At 37.7% G+C, this 19,369-nt stretch overlaps 1 protein-coding gene across 2 annotated transcripts; it reads right to left on the reverse strand.

The window, feature by feature from the left end:
* Positions 1-228: 228 nt before the first annotated feature.
* On the reverse strand, positions 229-18,786 carry LOC149140857 (alcohol dehydrogenase 1-like). Of its 2 annotated transcripts, none has more exons than XM_089449238.1 (12): positions 18,332-18,786; positions 18,177-18,247; positions 17,997-18,106; positions 15,011-15,147; positions 14,032-14,078; positions 13,585-13,910; positions 12,185-12,267; positions 11,900-11,975; positions 11,726-11,787; positions 1,122-1,217; positions 810-971; positions 229-597 (listed from the first exon to the last, which is right to left on the reverse strand). In XM_089449238.1, exons 2-12 carry the CDS (start codon positions 18,182-18,184, stop codon positions 481-483), a joined length of 1,224 nt encoding a protein of 407 aa, XP_089305364.1. In that variant the 5' UTR covers positions 18,185-18,247; positions 18,332-18,786; the 3' UTR covers positions 229-480. The 2 variants fall into 2 exon arrangements, with proteins under 2 accessions (XP_089305364.1, XP_089305365.1); XM_089449239.1 differs by having other exon boundaries at positions 17,997-18,088; positions 18,332-18,417.
* Between the last annotated feature and the right edge of the window lie 583 nt (positions 18,787-19,369).

A 19,369-nucleotide genomic window follows, 5' to 3' on the forward strand; every position in this document is an offset into this window, starting at 1 on the left:
TAAATTTAACATATAAAAGGCCCAAATTCTCTAATGTTTAAAACATCCAATAATAAAATTGCAGCTCAGCCGCATGAAAACCAGAGATTCTCCAAGTTTAAAATATTCCAGAATAATGTTGCATCTGTGGACATGTCACTCATCTGAATCCCAAGATCCATATGACATCCTTTGTATCCTTTAAAGAGCCACTTCAATCACATAAGAATTTGACAGAGTTCAACATACTTAGATGAAAGTTCAAATATTATATTTATGTTCAAGTCAAAATAGAATATATACTTAAATTCAAAATAATAGCATATTATAAATATATTATAACCGTGTGCATACTTGTCACTGATCTAAATGCCAGACTCATAGATCTTAAACTTAAGATAATACACCTGTATACATACTTCTCACAGTTATTAAAGCCAATACTCGTACTTTCCCCTTTAATCAGCCACTTAATATTTACATGACTCTCTTTCCTTCTAATCAGTCAGACACTTTAATCACAGTTCTCAGACTCTCTCCTTTAATCATGTAATCAAATGACTTGTTGATATCAGCAAATGAGACCTCATGAGTAATAAATTTATCCAGTTCAAGTTTCTGCAAATTGCCAATCAAGGAAGGATAAGTTAAAAGCCTAAGCACATCTGCCAAGAATAAATTACTTCTGTCATGTATAAGCAAACAAAAAATTTGAAACATGAACATAGAATTCTATATATGATAATGGGTTTGACAGAATCATTTCTTCTGAGAAATCTATCCAAATAAATGAATGCATAACTCATTAAATTTTCATATTGAAGTCTTACCTTATCCAGATACATCTCTACAAGGCCTGGCAAATCAGAACGAGGCTTATAGTTTCCAAAGAAAGTTCCCCTCAAAGTCCTCTCGTTCAGGAAATTTATAGGATTGGTTGTAAAAACTGCATCTGCATGAGGGACTCCCACTAAAACGGATACACCCCAGCCCTGCAAAATAAAATTATGATGATCATTATCTTTTTCATTGATCAGAAAATGTTCTGCACACCAGTTGGTTAGATTGAATAAATATTCAGCTTAAAGTTATAACTGACACTACAAATATCTTTTAAACCACAGAGAACCAAGAGAAAATACATCATGGCAGGACTCGAAGGCTTGAATCATGGCCTTCACATTTCCTGTGCATTCGATGCTGCAGTCCACCCCTCCATCAGTTTTTTCCGCAATTACCTGTAAAAATTTTTGATGATAGTAAATCCACAATGTTTGAATTTTAATTTTAATGGATACAAATACATAAATATAAACCCACCTTAACTCTAAAGTTGCATCAAAGTACTATGATATATAAAATCCTAATTACAAACCTCCAACTGCTTAACGACAAATCTCTTAACTTCTAACTTTTATTTTAAAATATCTTAAATTCAGGTTTATTTAATTTGTCATTTAATTTGCTTTTACATCGGTATAGTTTGAGACTTGAAAGATAAGAATGTGTTTTTTTCTAAATGATGATAGATTTCACAGGGATAGACTATTTCCATTTCCATCAATTCTATTTCCATCGTAAGGATAGAGTATCTCTACTTCCATTAATTTGATAGTGATTTTTAAAACTAAATGATTTTACTCCCAAGATTGAACATATTAAACTTAGTTGTTGCCACTATAACATCAAAAGTATAACTGACAGCGAATAAACTAAACATATTAAGAATTTATGACTTAGCAAGACTTAGGACTTCCCAAAAGACAGGCCAAACTCCCCAAAAGACTGGCCAAAGATATCCCCTGAAATTTGAAACAGAATGGAGGTGATAACAAAAGGAAATTATTATTGCACAGCACATTCTACAACCCAATATAAGGGCAATGTGTGATTCTGTTGGGGTTCAAAACAAAAATGAATATACATATTTGGTTACTTTTAATTAAGATGTCCCCTTGAAATTTGAAACCGGAAAGGAAATTATTATTGCACAGCCTATTCTACAACCCAATATGAGGGCAATGTGTGATTCTGTTGTTGCTCAAAACAAAAATAAATATACATATTTAGTTACTTTTCATTAATAATTCTACTTTCACTTAGTTAACTATGATTATTGTAACACAGGTGTGATAAAAGTGTGATAAAAATATTTGTCTCTCTCAAACATAAACGAAATAGAAATATTTTAATGTTCAAGTTAAAAAACACAATTATATATCAATTTTTAAAAAATAGAAAATAATTAAAAATAAAATAAAAATAGACCTCATATTTTCATATTTTCACTTTTAAATGTGAGAAAAATGTATCAAAAAATATATGTTAATTTAAGATTTGAATAAACTATCTGAATATTCATATTAACTCATTTATTTCAATATCAATATTTTATATAAAATAAAATGATAATAAAAAATTAAGAAAAAAATTTCAATTTGCATGGTCAAGGTTATGTAATATGTATTTAAATTACTTAAAAACATTTTTATTTCTTTTTTACTAATGCAAGAGTCGTGCCTTCTATTCAAAATATCCAAAAGTCGGGCCTTCTATTCAAATATCCAAAAGGAGAAATTTACATATAGTACAAACAACCAAAGGCTAAACCATTTAGCCTAAGGTAAAACTTCCTAACAACAGAGCAAAAGTAACCCCCAGCTAAATAGAATTTTAGTTCCACAGAGAAAATAAGCCATGCGAGAGGCGCCCGCCTAGACACCCATTTACCCACTGCGAAGCTATGCACCCTTCAAGACCCAGACCCACCAACATGCACGCCTTCATGGCCATTGATTCACCTCGCCAGATCTAACAATGGAGGATCATATCGCACGCACAAGAAGCCCAGAGAATAACCGCCCGATGAAGGCGGTGTTCTCTCTCCTACCTTGGCCACGTGTAGATTGGTGAGTGGAATCGCGCTCAACTCAGAGATACCACTCCCGGGTTTAAGGGCGCACGATAAACCAAAAACCACCCCAAGGCCAGTATTGACATGACGGGCGGACCCACCAACATGCACGTCGTATCATGGCCGTTGATTATCCTCACCAGATCCAACGGTGGAGGATCATATCGCATGAACAAGAAGCTCAGAGAATAACCGCCCGATGAGGGCGGTATTCTCTCTCCTACCTTGGCCACGTGTAGAGTGGTGAGTGGAATCGCGCTCAACTCAGAGAAACCGCTCCCGGCTTTAAGGGCACGCGATAAACCGTAAACCACCCCACGGCCGGTATTGACACCACGGGTAGTAATGCGGAGGGTTTCATGTTGGCTGAGAAAGCCGAGACTCTGGTCCTTCACATCACCCCTACTCCTCATTCGCTTGATTCCAAGGAAGAAGGAAATCTTCTTGCCACCCTTGATATTCGTCGTCTGAGCATCCGAGAATCTCTCGCTGCCAAGCAACTTCCACCTAAGACCCATGTGTTCACGCTTCCCTGGGTTGAGAAAGCTAGCAAAGACCTGCATCCCCATTGCAAAATCACCTCGGAAACACCACTTCATATTGGATCCATATTTGCCAGACCCAGTGCCTGCGGCTGTTGGCCAACTCTGTTTCGATATAGCGTTCGGTCCTCATTCCCCTGATTGAGACAATTCTCCCTCAAACTACCCTGTGGTATCTCTTGCCATCTAAACTTGACACTGCTTTTGGTGCAAAGAGCCCCTTTATTAGTTAGAATGTCTGCCAATTTATTGGCCGTCCTTCGCACATGAGTAAAACTTACGGTTCTCAAGTGCAAAAGGTGGAACTGTATCCTTTGAAAGACCTGAAACAGCCTCTAGTGTCTTGAGACCTTTTCCAGCGCCGAACCACAACAGATTCTCTTGACCGAGTTTATGATTAGCTCAAAGTCAGCGTGAATTATGATGTTCTGAAGGTTGTCCTGCTTCAGGATTTCTAAACATTGTTCTAGTGCTATTAGCTCTGCCATATTGTTTGTGGCTCTACCCAGATGGCAATGAAAAATGAAATGGACGCAACCATTTTCATCCCTTAACACCCCACCATAACCAGCAATACCCGGATTGCCTTTTGAGGCTCCATCTATGTTGAATTTCATGAAACCCTGAGGGGGAGGATGCCAGAAGTCTTTCTCAGTGACCAGTTTCTTTACCTTCGTGTCCATGCCCCGAGGAATAAGCCCTTGCATACCCAACTGAAGAAGTATCTGCACATCAGCTTCTGGGGGGGTTTGGAAAATTTTGCATTAAAGTTCCCACCGTCTCCTTAATCTGACTTAAGATCTGAGCCATGATGCTCTCGTAGGAACTTTTTTTGTTTTTGAAGAATTTGTTGTTCCTTTCTTTCCAAACATTCCATATTATGAAGCTTGGGGTTAAAGCCTAAGCTTCGCTGATTATTTCATACTCATAGAAGTTTCCTCTCCAATTATTAAGGGTATTGGTGATGCTCCCTCTGTCCCTGTCTGTCTTTCTGAAAATGAAGGCAAAAGCGTCCCACAATTTGGAGGTGAATATGCAGGTATTGAGTAGGTGCTCCATCGTTTCTTCTTGAGACTCACAAAGCTGGCATCTAGATGGTCCCATAACACCCCTCTTCCGAATGTTCTCCCAAGTAAGAATTTTCTTATGATAAACTAGCCACATGAAAAGTTTGGTTTTCATCCATCCTTGGTGCCTCCATAGATTCTACCAAACCCTATCTGGTTCATTAGAATCAAGCTCCAGGATTAAGCGCTTTGCCTCCTTAAGATTAAAGGTACCTTCATTATTATTGTCCCATCTAAGTTGGTCATGATCCTCTGATACCAGTATTTTCCTTTGGTCCAACATTGTTAGAAGTGCATCAACTTTTGCTTTCAAGGGGCTGTCATCCCTGTATTCCATATTCTAAGTAGCCCTTTGGTGTCAGTGTCATTTTTGAGATCCACAAAGTCCTCTCTTAGCAGTATAGGTTCTTGTTGCCATTTATCCTCCCAAAACAATGCTAGATCTCCCACTCTGATTTCCCAGAAACTATTTTTTTGAACTATGCTTCTATTCTCCCATGCTTTATTCTAGATGTAGGAGCCTTTTATGATGCCAGACATCCTTATGTGGTCATTGTTTTGCCAATTGTTAACATATTTGTCCTTCCAAATACGAGCCCACTGAGCCTCTGGATCTTTTACCCATCTCCACCATAATTTTGCCCCTAAAACTTTGTTTAACACTTTTGGATCATCCATACCAAGACCTCTATGGTTTTTAGGTCTGCAAATAGTATCCCAGGCTACCAAGGCCCATTTCTTTTTCTCCTCCCCCTTACCCCAAAAAAAGTCTCTTTGAATGATTCTAAATTGATGCAATAATCCTTTTGGAGCTGGAAGGGCTAAAAGCAAAAAGATGGGGATTGATTGAAGGACAGCTTTTGTAAGCACCAATCGACCTGCCAAGTTCAAAGATCTAATTGTCCATTTCTGGGTCTTGTCCTACATCTTGTTAATCACTAGCTCCCAAATACTCTTGTGCAGAGGTTTGTCAGTTAGTGGAACTCCCAAGTATTTGGAAGGTAGCACATCTCTTTGAAAGCCCAGAATTCTGGAGATATTCCGCTGAATAGCAATATTAGTATTAAAGAAGAAAATCTTAGATTTGGAGAGGCTTACCTCTGTACCCGCTGCCATGGAAAAGTCACTCAGGATTTGTTTATAAGCTAGCACCTCTTTGACCGTGGGGATGCCCTAAAGCATGGTATTATCAACAAATTGTTGATGGGTCAAAGCTTGCCCAGTCTCAGAGAGTTTGAGACCCTGGATAACACCCACTTCTTTGGCATGCTTGATAGATCGACCAAGTCCTTCCATCATAAGGAAGGTATCTGTATTCTATGTAGCCATCTGAACCAGGGCAGTTCTAAGGCAGCTAAGACTTGCCTTGTGGGTTCAGCTTGTTTTACAGCTTCAAACCATTCCTTCGAGCCCTCATAAAAGCAAATACGAACAAACATATATAATTCATTCATGCATAATGACATAGAGAATATATGCTTTGGCGGAGGTTTTCACATCTTTCGATGGCGGCCCGGTCGAGGGTGAGGATAAAGAGAAAGGGGGAGAGAGGATCTCCCTGCCTGAGGCCTCTTGAAGGTTTAAAAGTCTTAGATGGAGAACCATTAACCAGAATTGAAAAACTAGATGAAGTCACCAGGGCCATAACCCACCTTACCCAGTTGTGGTCAAATCCAAAGGCTAGAAGGACCTTCCTGATGTAGGTCCAATTCAACTTGTCATAAGCTTTGGCTAGGTCCAATTGCATAATCATTCCTGCCTTCCCATTACCTAACAATGAATGTACCACCTCATGCGCTTGAATGATGTTATTGAGAATTTGTCTGCCCTCCACATATCCTGTTTGCTCCACAGAAACCAGAGTGGGAAGAAGGGGTTTGAGTCTGTTGGCAATTACTTTGGATATTATCTTGTACACCACATTGCACAAAGCTATGGGTCTGAATCTGTCTGGAGTCAGAGCATTGTCTTGTTTGGGGATCAGAGAGATGAAGGATGTATTGAGCACCTTCAGAATGGTTCTATTCATCCTGGAGTCCTCCACAACATTCAAAATATCTTGCTTGACAATGTTCCAGCAAGCTTTAAAGAAATCGACATTGAAACCATCAAGGCCTGGCGCTTTTCCATTCTGCATTTCTTTGATAACATCACTAACCTCTTCATTCACTGGTCTATTGAGATTGTAATTATCTTCTCTTGTTACTAGTTTAGGAATATGCTTAGTGAAGTCCCTGATAAAATGAGCTCTATTTAAGATGGACTCTTCTGCGATACTTCGAAAGTGCTAAACCAACACAGCTTCTATGTCTTCATGGGTATTGAGTAATTGACCTCCGGAGTCCTTGATCGTTGAGATCCTGTTATGCGACCTGTTCTCCATTGTGGATCTGTGGAAACACCTTGTGTTTCTTTCCCCTTCTTTTAGCCATTGAACTCTTGATTTTTGTCTCCAAAATATCTCCTCTTGTTTGCATAAGTTCTCCCAGTCCTGATGAAGCTTGGTGGCTTGATCATTTCTTTCCCTGTCAAAGCCATCCGTGATTAGGGCTTGATTGAGTTCCTGCATTTTACCTTCGACAGCTTTTTTCATTTCAAAAATATTGCCAAACTCATTCTTGTTCCAATCTTTGAGTCTGAGCTTGATATGTTTCAGTCATTTGTGTAGTAGAAACATTCTCGTACCCTGAATCTGCAGATCCTCTGTCCACCATTTTGCAATGTTGCTAATAAAATCTGGGTGGGTGAGCCAGATATTCTCAAATCTAAAAGGTCTATTCTTGGGGGTGCCAATGCCCTGAACCTCAAGTTGGACAGGCCAATGGTCCGAGCCACCGAAGGGGAGAATTCTCACTGTCATATCCATGCCTATGAGCATGAGGTCCTCTGAGATAAGGAATCTGTCTAACTTTGAGGCTACTTGAGACTCTCCTCCTCTCTTATTGTTCCATGTAAAGAGGCCATTACTCGTATCTGTGTCAGCTAGCTTCATATTGTTTAGAAAATTCTTAAATGCTATAGAATCTTTGCTTAAAGTTCGGGTCCCATATTTTTTCTCCGTAAGGGATTTGATCATGTTAAAGTCCCCACCCATTATCCATGGTATTTCTGCATGTCTATCTCTTAGTTCCACAAGAGAATATAGAAGCTTGAGTTTATCATCAAGTCTTTGAGGGCCATAAACATTTGTAATTAAATACATCTCCCTGTCTTCCACAGGCTGAATAACCACTGATAAATAATTCCTAGATGCCTCAGCATCTATTATGCCAATCTTTTGGGGGTTCCAAAAGTGAGGATACCTCTTACTGTTTTGTCTGCTTTGACCTCTAGAAACTCATATTGATTGAGCCATTTACTGTGTATTTCCTTTATTTTTTGAATGGAACATTTAGTTTCCTGGATAAAGATCATGTCCGGAGCTTCTTGTTTCATTCTATTGTTGAGTATCCTTTGTTTCCTTTTACTTCCTAGACCTCTGATATTCCAAGAAGTTAACTTCATTATGAAATATTTGTAAAGGAGTAGCTGGTTAGATATTTCATCTTACCTAAATCTATCATTAGTTTTCCACATTCCATCAATAACTCATTTTGCTTTTTTCTGCCCCTTTTCCTTCCTGGATTTCTGGGAGCTAGTCCTGGTGTGGTTTTCATAATTTTCACCCCTTTGTTGCCCTGCCTTTCAGTGTTTCTTTGTCCTTTCAGCTCGTTAGCCTGAGTTCTCCATAGGAACAACTGCTGCACTCTGTTAAACTCTTCTTGAGGTCAACCCCTCCCATGGTCCCCTATTTCAAGAATCCTTCCAGATCTAGGTGTTCTCTATCAAGAATATCCTGCAGTTCATGATCCTCCATTTCCATCTCACTCGGGGTCATTTCTTGGTCCATTTCCAGTTCCCTGTTGTTCAGCATAGTCCCTTTCTGTTTATAGATATCCTATGTTTTCACACTATTTTCTTCCTTATCCTTTTCCCCTGGGCTGCCCTCCATTTCCTGATCTACCTTTGTTGTCTCTTCCTCTTCTTCTAGTACTTGGAACGTGTTCGGACTGGCCTGTTTCCCCTCTGTTTGATTTTTCTTTGGCCCCCTTTTACCCCCCTTTCCTCTGTATCCCACTTTGTGAAAGCTTTTAGTGTCTTTCACTGTGGTAGGTTTACTTTTGGTTTCTATCTTACTAAGAGGGCACTCTTTAAAAAGGTGACCATGCTCATCACCTTAGACATTTGAAAGGAATATGCTCATAATCCACTGTTTGCACCCATTCTTCATTGAAAACTTCCAAGATGACCTCATCCAGTAGAGCTCCAGAGAGATCCATCTCCACACATATTCGGGCGAAGGAAGTGTATTTTCCCCTTCTGGTTGCCTCAGATGCTTTGACAAAACGCCCTAATTTATTTCCTATTGCAGATAAAGATTTAGTTTGCCAGTAATCTAGAAGTAGGGAATAGAGTCTTACCCAGACTGGGACCAAAGTGAAAGTCTCGCGTTCCAGTACAAAATTCATCATCCAAGGCCGCATATACAGGTCTGCAGCTACATAGAAGTAGGGCCCTCCTTCAAACACCCTGTCTTTGTCCTTTATATTTGTAAAAACTACCGTGAAGAAACCTTTTGATCCAAGATGTAGGTCTATGCCTCCTTTAGGTTTCCAGTGGTATTTAATCCACGCCTGTAGCGCCTTCTCGGTGGGCCATAATCCCATGAATTTACAAATGATAGCATAGGTCCGCATGTGATCCTTGTGCGCCTGCAATACAGGATCATTTAAAACTACTCTAAGTGTGACCTCAACCTTAGGTTTACATGGGCCCTTTGGTGTTTTGTTTGCTGCTTCCTGTCTCTTGTCCTCTTCCTCATTTTCTTTTAATCTATTGCCCTCCCTTGAATTGGTCAAATCCTGTGCCTCGTCAATGTTCTTTTTTCCTTCTCCTGAAAGACCTCTAGCAGTTTCCATCGGCTTCTTACCTCGACCATCTACTGCTTGATTGTAGGAGGGAGTGGAGCTCCCCCCTTTGCGCCCCTCCATGGTGTTCAACTCCTGAATAATCTTGTAACCCTAGCTCTTACCAGTGTCGCGCCCCCAGAGGCATTCCAGTTTCGAGGAAGTTGAATCCTTTTAAAATTCTTACAAATTGAATTTCATTCTTTCAAAAGAAAGCCAAAAGAAAGGAAAAACAAAAAAAAACCATTTTTATTTCAATATCAATGTTCTATATAAAATAAAATGATAAATAAAAATTAAGAAAAAATTTCAATTTGCAAGATCAAGGTTATGTAATATGTATTTAAATTACTTAGAAAACATTTTAGTGATCCGTAAATAAAACATTTTAAAAATAATATATATAAATAATATATATATATATATATATATATATAATAATTGAAAAAAATAAATAATCCGTAAATTATATATATATATATATATATATTAATTGAAAAAAATAAATGGTTATGTGTTTGTAGTCTCAGTGAAATATATAAAAAATATATCTTAATTTAAGATTTGAAATAAACTATCTAAATATTCATATTAACTCATTTATTTCAATATCAATGTTTTATAAAAATAAAATGATAATAAAAATTAAGAAAAAAATTTCAATATGCAAGGCCAAGGCTATGTAATATGTATTTAAATTACTTAAAAACATTTTAGAGCAGACAATTTAATCCATAAATAAAACATTTTAAAAATATAATATTTCAAAATATATATATATATATATAAAATAATTGAAAAAAATAAATTGTTATGTATTTGTTAAGAATATGTGTTTCCTCTTAAGAGGTCTCAGGTTCAAAACCAGAGGAGGGTAGAATATGTATGCCTTCGTAGACTTAGCAGTCAAATAGTTGCGCGGAGGTGGGTCCCTTGTCCCACAAACAAGGGGGTCTCATACACCAATTTGGTGTGGCTTAGCTGTGACCTTAAAAATGGATATTATTATTATTATTAATCTCAGCATTTTATATTTGTAGTTTTTATACATATTATCATTATTATTATCTAATTTTAAGGTTGCAGCCACGCTAAACACCAAATTGATGTATGAGACCCTTTATCAAATAAAATTGGTGTATGAGACTCTTTATTTGTGGGACAAGGGACCCACCTCCACACAGTGAAGACCCCAACGATTTGACTGCTAAGCCTAAAGAGACATACATAAAGAAACTATATATATTATATCAAGCAATTGAAAAAATACCCCAACGATTTGACTGCTAAGCCTAAAGAGACATACATAAAGAAACTATATATATTATATCAAGTAATTGAAAAAATAAATTGTTATGGCAAAATATTTGAAGCAGTTTCACTATTTTAAAATTTCATCTTTTTCTTGATTTTGTTTAAAATTTAATAGAGTTGTTGTAATTGTAAATTTAAATTATGTAGTCTACATAATCAGAGTAGTTAAGGGGATTTAAGGGGATTTTCAAGGCATTGAATCATTTAAGACCCCAACTATTTGACTACTAAACCTAAAAAGACATACATAAAGAAACTATATATATTACATCAAGTAACTGAAAAAATAAGTTGTTATGGCAAAATATTTGAAGCAGTTTCACTATTTTAAATTTTCGTCTTTTTGTTGATTTTGTTTAAAATTTAAAAGAGAGTTGTTGTAATTGTAAATTTAAGTAGTCTACATAATCAGAGTAGTTAAGGGGATTTTCAAGGCATTGAATCATTTAAGCATTCAAAAATGTTATTTAAACAATGAAAAATTATAAATAGTGTGTAGAGAGAAAAAACTAATATAGATTCATCGTAACTATGGATAAAAATGTTATTTAAACAATGAAAAATTATAAATAGTGTGTAGAGAGAAAAAACTAATATAGATTCATCGTAACTATGGATAAAATAGATTTAATTTGTACCTCCAAAAAAATAAGTCTGTAATTAAAAAAATGAATCTGATTATTATTATTATTATAATATTAAATATGAAAACCCTCTGTGTTCTCTCCCTGCAACAATCTGTAGTTAAAATGAATCTGATTATTATTAAAATATTAAGTATGAAAACCCTCTGTGTTCCCTTCAACGAGGTTAAAATGGATCTATCCCATGACACAGGAACATCATTCCCCACCCAGACCACCAAGTACCTCGCTTCGTAAGTGAGGCAACTATTCCATGTGTTAAAACATATTCCCATTTGAATGACAGAAATCGGACGTAATTGTAGGCGGCTCAACATACCTCTTGAACGGGCTTTTCGTAGTCTTTAGGGTTTATAAATTCCGTTACGCCAAATAGTTTCGCTGGGAAACGAAAGATTACAAGAAACGATTCAGACAACGAATTAGAAAGACATTTTTACACTCAATATCTCTACACAGATTATCCAATAATGGAAATGGGACAGTATACAACCTTGTTCATATCTGTCACTGTTTAAATCGATTCCAATTATTCGAGAAGCTCCTGCAATTCTTGCGCCTTCGGCCGCCTGTGTAATTCAGAAGGATCAGAGAAAAAACACACATATATATATACTCTGTACATTGATCCCAAAGAAAATGCAGGCTTGTGGGCCGAACAGTGAACTAATGAGAATCCTTAAAACATAAGTTTACAAACTTTAAACCTACTGTATATACTAATTTGTATACACATGGACCAAGAAAAAGGGGCGAAACCATTGTTACTGGTACTTACACCAAGCCCAACACTGCCTAGGCCGAATATTGCTACTGTCGAACCCTTCTTTGGTTTGCCCACATTCAAAGTAGCACCCATCCCTGTTTCCACAACAAAAATGTTTTTTTACAACAATCCAATCAAGGAAACCATCATGGTTAATTTTATTCAGTGCAACCAACAACACTTCCTGAGAATTGAATTATCCACTTTGTAGAACATTATACAATTTCAACTATGTCAAGTATTTCTTCATTATCATCTTGAAATTACTTATACCTTCAACAAGTCCAGTAAGTAATTTTTCCGTGAGCAGACGGGGGGCTAAGAAAGGCAGATTGCAAACTCGAAGTCAGTCATCATGGGTTAAATCCATCTTTGATGGAGCATCCAGGAGCAAACCAGGCAATGCATAGGCAGGGGAATGTTTAGAAACGAGCTTGATCACATTACACAGATTTTAGCCAACATATTGGAATCCATATCTAACAATCAAGCAGAGATGGAGGGCATCCAAGGGCAAGCCATGCCTTCCACAGACCAGCCCTGGGGAAGGGACATTGGAGGTTCAAAGATGAACATGGTCACAATGGAGGAACGTTAGGCATGCTTTAAATTCAATATTAATGGAGCATCCAAAGGGTAACCCAAGCCTTGCAAGGGCAGGGGAGTGTTTAGAGATAAACATGGTCACATTCCACTTATGTTAGGCAAGTTTTTGGATAACAAATCTAAAACAATCAACCAGAGTGAACGATATACAAGGGCAGGCCATATTGCTCAGGGCAACACTGAGGAAGCTGGACATGGGGTTTAGAGATGTGCATGGTTACATTGGAAGACTGTAAGCCAAGTTTTTCAAAATCAGGCAAAGATGGAAGGCATCGTATTTGGGCATAGCAAGGAAAGGATGCAAAACTCAAAATGGTGATTTTCTATCGGGAATAGAGACTTATTATAACCAATAGCAATGGGAAAATATTTAACTGCTGGTGGGAGGTGGGCAACAAGGTCTCTTCAATACAAGAAGCGAAAAAAGTGTTTTGAATCTCGATGGATGGGAGTTCAGACATGTATAAAGGCCTCCAAATAAGATCACGGATTGATTAACCAACCAGAGAATCTTAACTAAGTCCCTCCGTTATCATTCTCAAGAATCCTTTTACCAATGTAAAAGGGTAATAAAAAGTTGTGCTATCCAGCTTAAAAGTGAGGTCTTGAGGTTTGTTTTAACATAAGAAGAGATACTATCATCTGGGATTTTTAGACAATCTATGTAACTGCTTAGTGTATATGGGCAACTATAGTCCTAAATATTGCTGATATTAAAAATTCGGAGGGCGTTTTCTCTAAGAAAATTCGAAATAAAATAAAATATTAAAAAAAATCTGGTACAAAAATATCAGAAAGTACTTTACCTGTAGAGACACCACAGCTTAGAATACAGACTTTGCTAAGAGGAGCCTTCGGATTAATTTTGGCAACACAACCAACATGCACAACAGTGTACTCGCTGAAAGTCGATGTACCAAGGAAGTGGTAAATTGGCTTTCCATTGATGGAAAACCTTGACTTTCCATCACTTATCATGACCCCTCTCTCAGTATTAATTCTTAGCAGATCACACATGTTGCTCTCTTCTGACTTGCAGTGTCTGCATTCCTTGCATTCTCCAGTAAATACAGGAAGCACACTGTCACCCGGCTTGAGGTCAGTTACCCCTTCTCCAACACTTTCAACAACTCTGTGTCAACAATTGCCAGAATTAGCAGGCAATCAATCACACGAAAATTTTCCCGTGAAATGCTATGATTGAATAATTATGACCTAATAATTATTGTCATAGGAAAAAACAGAGTGAATACCCAGCTGCTTCATGTCCAAAGATGCGGGGAAAGAGAGGCGTTTGACCCTGCAACCAGAGCAGTAATAGACATTTCATCACCAAGAAAAAATAATTGCACCCAAAGAAAGATGAGTTCTCCACGGTCCTGGTGGAGGAGATGTCCATGTGTGTATGTCTCTGAGTGTGTAACACTAATGAAACATCCATCTTAACCCCAAGATCGACTAAGCCTTTTGAGGAGTCAAAACAATCCAAGCAGAAACCTCTAGTTGTTAGTAATAGACATTTCATCACCAAGAAAAATTAACTGCACCCAAAGAAAGATGAGTTCTCCACGGTCCTGGTGGAGGAGATGTCCATGTGTGTATGTCTCTGAGTGTGTAACACTAATGAAACATCCATCTTAACCCGCAGATCGACTAAGCCTTTTGAGGAGTCAAAACAATCCAAGCAGAAACTTCTAGTTGTTAAAAAGATGTTAAAAAGATCAAGGTTTAAGATGGATCTAAATTAGCATAAATCCATCTTAATCTTTTCACTTTAACTCTTTAAAGTGAACTAAGGTGACATAGATCCATCTTAACCTCTTAAAGTTGGATCTATTAATAATGAAAAGGATTGATGAAGAGAGATTAATAAAGACAAGTGCAACGCCGATGCATCTCAATATTTACGCCGATGCATCTCAATATTTATTGAATAGCATGTGAGGTTAAAAAAATGGAAGTTTACATTTCGAGTACTGATAATAGAGTTAAAGTGAGTAAGGTGACATAGATCCATCTTAACCTCTTAAAGTTGGATCTATTAAGAATGAAAAGGATTGATGAAGAGAGATTAATAAAGACAAGTGCAACGCCGATGCATCTCAATATTTATTCAATAGCATGTGAGGTTAAAAAAATGGAAGTTTACATTCCGAGTACTGATAATAGATTCTGAGTTAAGATGGAAACTTTACATTGATTCTACCTATGCTAGTTCTGTTTATAGTTTACCTTTGCTTCCCAAAAAACAAGGTCTGTGCGGCACAAGGCAGTGTAGCACACTTTGATCCTGACTTCCATTTCTTGTGGAGGTGCCACTTCCACTTTTTCAATCTTCAAAGGCTGACCAGGTCCCCAACCAACAGCAGCTACAACAAAGATAATTAGAAATATCAGAGTTTACATGGCAGAAAAGTTTCACTACAACAAAGATCATTAGCAATATCAGAGTTGATGTGGCAGAAAAATTTCAGCACCTTCACTTCCTAAATAGCCCAAAAAGTATTTATAATTCTTCTGATGTTCATTCCTCGTTTGAAGCTTATCAATATTTATTAGCCCAAAGTATTTATAATTCTTCTGATGTTCATTCCTCGTTTGAAGCTTATCAATATTTATTAGCAATTTAAGGATATAGAGGAAGCTTAATGGTTTTTATGAGTAACCATACAACCATTATGTTGGTAAGAGGCATCACTTCCTTGTGACTGCTCCCATTTGTGATAAGGACATAAGGTCCCGAGGGTCATGGTCTATTAGGAATATTAAAAGGAGATACCAGTCCTTATGTTTATTTAAAGGAGGATCATTAGGACTATGGAGGCACCACTCACTTCCAGTCCCTTGTTGCTGCAAACATTGGCATAAGGATATAAGAATCATAGTATACTGCAAGTATTACCATAGGATACTGCCCCCTCAGGTATTTTAAGGATATCAAAAAGGTTTACCAACCAACCATTATGCTAGTATGAGGCACCACTTGCTTGCCACTGCCAAAAGGATAATAATGATCATGGTATTAGTAAGAGGCACGACTTCTTCATGTCTAGTCCCATTAGGAAGGATCACGGTATATTGAGGCCATTAATAAAATACAGCAAGCATCCCCATTGGCACAAGGATCATAGTACTAGTTGGAAGCACCACTCCTTTGATTGGGAAGGATTATTGCATATTGGGATATTGGGAGAATGGGAGTATTGGTAGGGAGCATGATATTAGTAGGTGGCACCACTCCCTTGTGGCTATTCCCATTGAGAAGGAGCATGGCATATTTGGGGTTGGCAACACCACACCAAGCTGGCTGGCCCATTGAGAAGAATCATGATTAGCATTCTTATGGCTGTTCCCATTGAGAAGAATCATAAATTGGGGGTATTTGTAGGAGACACGAAGATTCCCCTATTAGCATTGAGAAGAATCATAAATTGGGGGTATTTGTAGGAGACACGAAGATTCCCCCATTAGCATTCTTATGGCTGCTCCCATTAGAAGTGCCCCCCATTGAGAAGAATGAGAAGAATCATGGTATATTGGGGTATTTGTAGGAGACACCAAGATTCCCCTATTATGGCTGCTCCCATTGAGAAGAATCATGGTAAGTGCTCCCATTGAGAAGAATCATGGTATATTGGGGTATTTGTAGGAGACACCAAGATTCCCCTATTATGGCTGCTCCCATTGAGAAGAATCATGGTATATTGAGGTATTTGTAGGAAACCCCAAGAGTCCCCTATTAGGGGAATGTTATAGTATTAGTAGGAGGCACAACTCCATTGTACCTGCTCCCGTTGGCAAGGGATTTGTTGGATTAGGACCATTCATAAGAAACACCTAGTTTATCACATTGGCATAAGGTTCGTAAGTATCATTAGTATCATTTTATTATTAGGAAGCACAAGTCCCTTGTGGTTGTTCCTTGGGAATGACCATAAAATAGTGGGGGTATTGGTAAAAAGAACCGAAGATTATAGTATTAATTAGAGGTACCAGTCCCTTGTTGATGCTCCCATGGGAAGTGATCATAATATATTGGGGTTTTTAGTGGGACGCTCTCAAGTTGGCTGCTCTCACGGGGAAGGATTATGATATACTATATTGGGGCTATTACTAATTAGTACGGAAGAACCAAACTGCCCTCATTGGCATCAGGTTTATAAGGATTTGATATTATTACAGGGAGGTTTATAAGGATATGATATTATTATGGGGCACCACTCCCTTGTGATTGTTTTTCTATTGGGCAGGATCATAAAATATTGGGGTATTAGTTGGAGGTCCCAAACTGCCTCATTGACCTAAGGATCATGGTATTAGTAGGGAGGATCATGGTATTAGTAGGGAGCTGCATAAGGATCATGTTATTAGTATGAAGCACAGCCATAAGTACACAGCTCCCTTATGGCTGCTTCCACAAGGATCATGGTATATAGGAGGTAGTAGTGGGAGGACCCGAGGTGCCCCATTGGTATATTGTGCGTAAAGATCATGGCATTAGTAGAAGGCACTAAGCTGTACCCACTGGGGTAAAGGATTTGATATTATAATGTTTACAAGGATTGGGTATTATATAAAGTTCATAAAATTGAGTATTAGTAAGAGACACCACTCCTTTGTGATCCCCCGTGATTGTCTTTTCTGATATCCTACTTGTGGTATTAATAGAAGGCACCAATCTAAAGATTATAGTATGTATGAGATAAGGATCATGGCATATGCAGGATATTAATGGCAAGGATTACCCACTTGTAGCCCCCCTGTTGGCTCAAGGATCATGGAATATTGGGCTTATATGCCACTGAATTAAGTATCATGGAATGTTCGCCACTGAATTAAGTATCATGGAATGTTGGGATTATATGCCACTCATACCGACCAATCCTTGATGTGGGATACCAAGGAGGATTGATTATATGCCACTGAATAACGACCAATCCTTGATGTGGGATACTAAGGACGATTTCAGAATAATAGATACATTTCCAGGATGCCATAAGAAAAATCCATAAAAGCCTGAACTACGTAATATTTTTCTAATGCCCATTTATAAATGATTGAAAACAAGAGTAGCATCTATATAATTGGAGCCATATAATATGTAACAACTAGAAATTAAGCTATATACATTCACTGTGCTGAATACTGAAATCGGAATATGATTTCCTTAATACACAAATCATATGGAAACTTTTGGAATGTGGGGAGTGATAATCACCTTTGCAAGTGATAACTTGGCCTGCAGTAGAACTTGCCATATTCCTTGAAGGATCAATCTGATCTTCAAATGGTTTCTTGTGCGTCTGAGCACTGAAAATGGATTGAACACTGAAAATGGATTATCCTTCCCTTACTAAAGAAACCACATGGAATTTAGAATGTGGGCACTGTTAATTACCTTTGCATGCGACAACTTCGCTTACAGTAGAGCTTGGTGTTTTCCTTGCAGGGTCGATCTCCCCAAATGGTCTAAAATGGATTGAATACTGAAAATGGGTTATCATGGCCTTGAAAATTCATCTGGAATTAAGAATATGGGCAGTCTTAATTTACCTTTGAATGTGAGAACTTAGCCTGCAGTAGAGCTTGGCTATTTCCTTGAACAGTTGATCTCCCCAAATGGTCTCTTGTGCTGAATACTGAAAATGTTATCGTTTCTTTACTAAGCAAAGCAAATCATATGGAGTTGACAGTGTAGAAATTGCACATTACCTTTGTATGAACTAACTTGGCCTGCAATGCTACTCTGCAGTGCTACTTATCATTTTCCTTCAAGGGTCGGCTTCAAAATTCGGCTCCTAATGTACTGAGACAGTTTTGTCTGCTTCCTTATATTCCACAATACTTCACAACATCCCTTTCTGTAAGGGACGCGTGGCTGCATCAGTGTCATTGTCTGCATGCTCACATGTGTGGGGAAAGAAAGCTTACTCTTTGATCTCTGCAGCCTTCAGGTCATTACAATATGTGAATTTATTCGGTCCATAAATTCGACATAAACCGCCTTACTTTTCACAGAGGGATGTGATGGTTTACGTGTAAATAAATGGAAATTTACTTAATTCTCTGTCGTATATATTTAATTTTGGGTATGATCCATGTATTAAAAAGTCTTTTTGCTTGATTAAGAGTTTGTTTTTTAAGTAAAGATAAATAGATTAATTTTTTAATACTTTGAAGCATCTGGTAAGAGTGAAGTTTATCTCTTACAATCACAGCGTATAATTTTTTTTTGAATAATAATGGTGGGCGATAGAAATGAAGTTTTTCTCTTATTATTATAGCGGCATGATTTTCTTGAATAACAATGGTGGATGAAACTGGGACAAGGGATGCAAAAGGGTATGGCTCTGGACCACGAAGGTACGAATCTGCCTATCGATCTGGCTAAGATGATGCCTATGAGACTACTGGTACTAGTGCTGCTATGGGTCTAGATTCATAGGTTCTGGATTTTGATAAGCCTACTCTCTCTGGGTCTGGTCTCGATCACGAACAGCGTAAACTGGAGATAGGTATTCGAGTATATTAATGCTTCAATCTTAACCCTTAAAAACCTCACATTCTAGAAACTTTATCCTTAATACTATT

The sequence above is a fragment of the Pinus tabuliformis genome, chromosome X, assembly GCF_031772625.1.
Source record: "Pinus tabuliformis cultivar Carrire ecotype Pingquan chromosome X, CPIR1, whole genome shotgun sequence".
NCBI classification, from domain to species: domain Eukaryota; kingdom Viridiplantae; phylum Streptophyta; class Pinopsida; order Pinales; family Pinaceae; genus Pinus; species Pinus tabuliformis.

Bases quoted from the DNA above. Each gene is read 5' to 3' on its own strand.
- LOC149140857 (XM_089449238.1), bottom strand. The intron at 15,148-17,996 runs GTGATTATCACT...TCTTTGTTGTAG, and splicing joins CCAAGTTATCACTTGCAAAG to CTGCTGTTGGTTGGGGACCT. The intron at 13,911-14,031 runs GTATTCACTCTG...TTGTTGACACAG, and splicing joins TTTGGACATGAAGCAGCTGG to AGTTGTTGAAAGTGTTGGAG.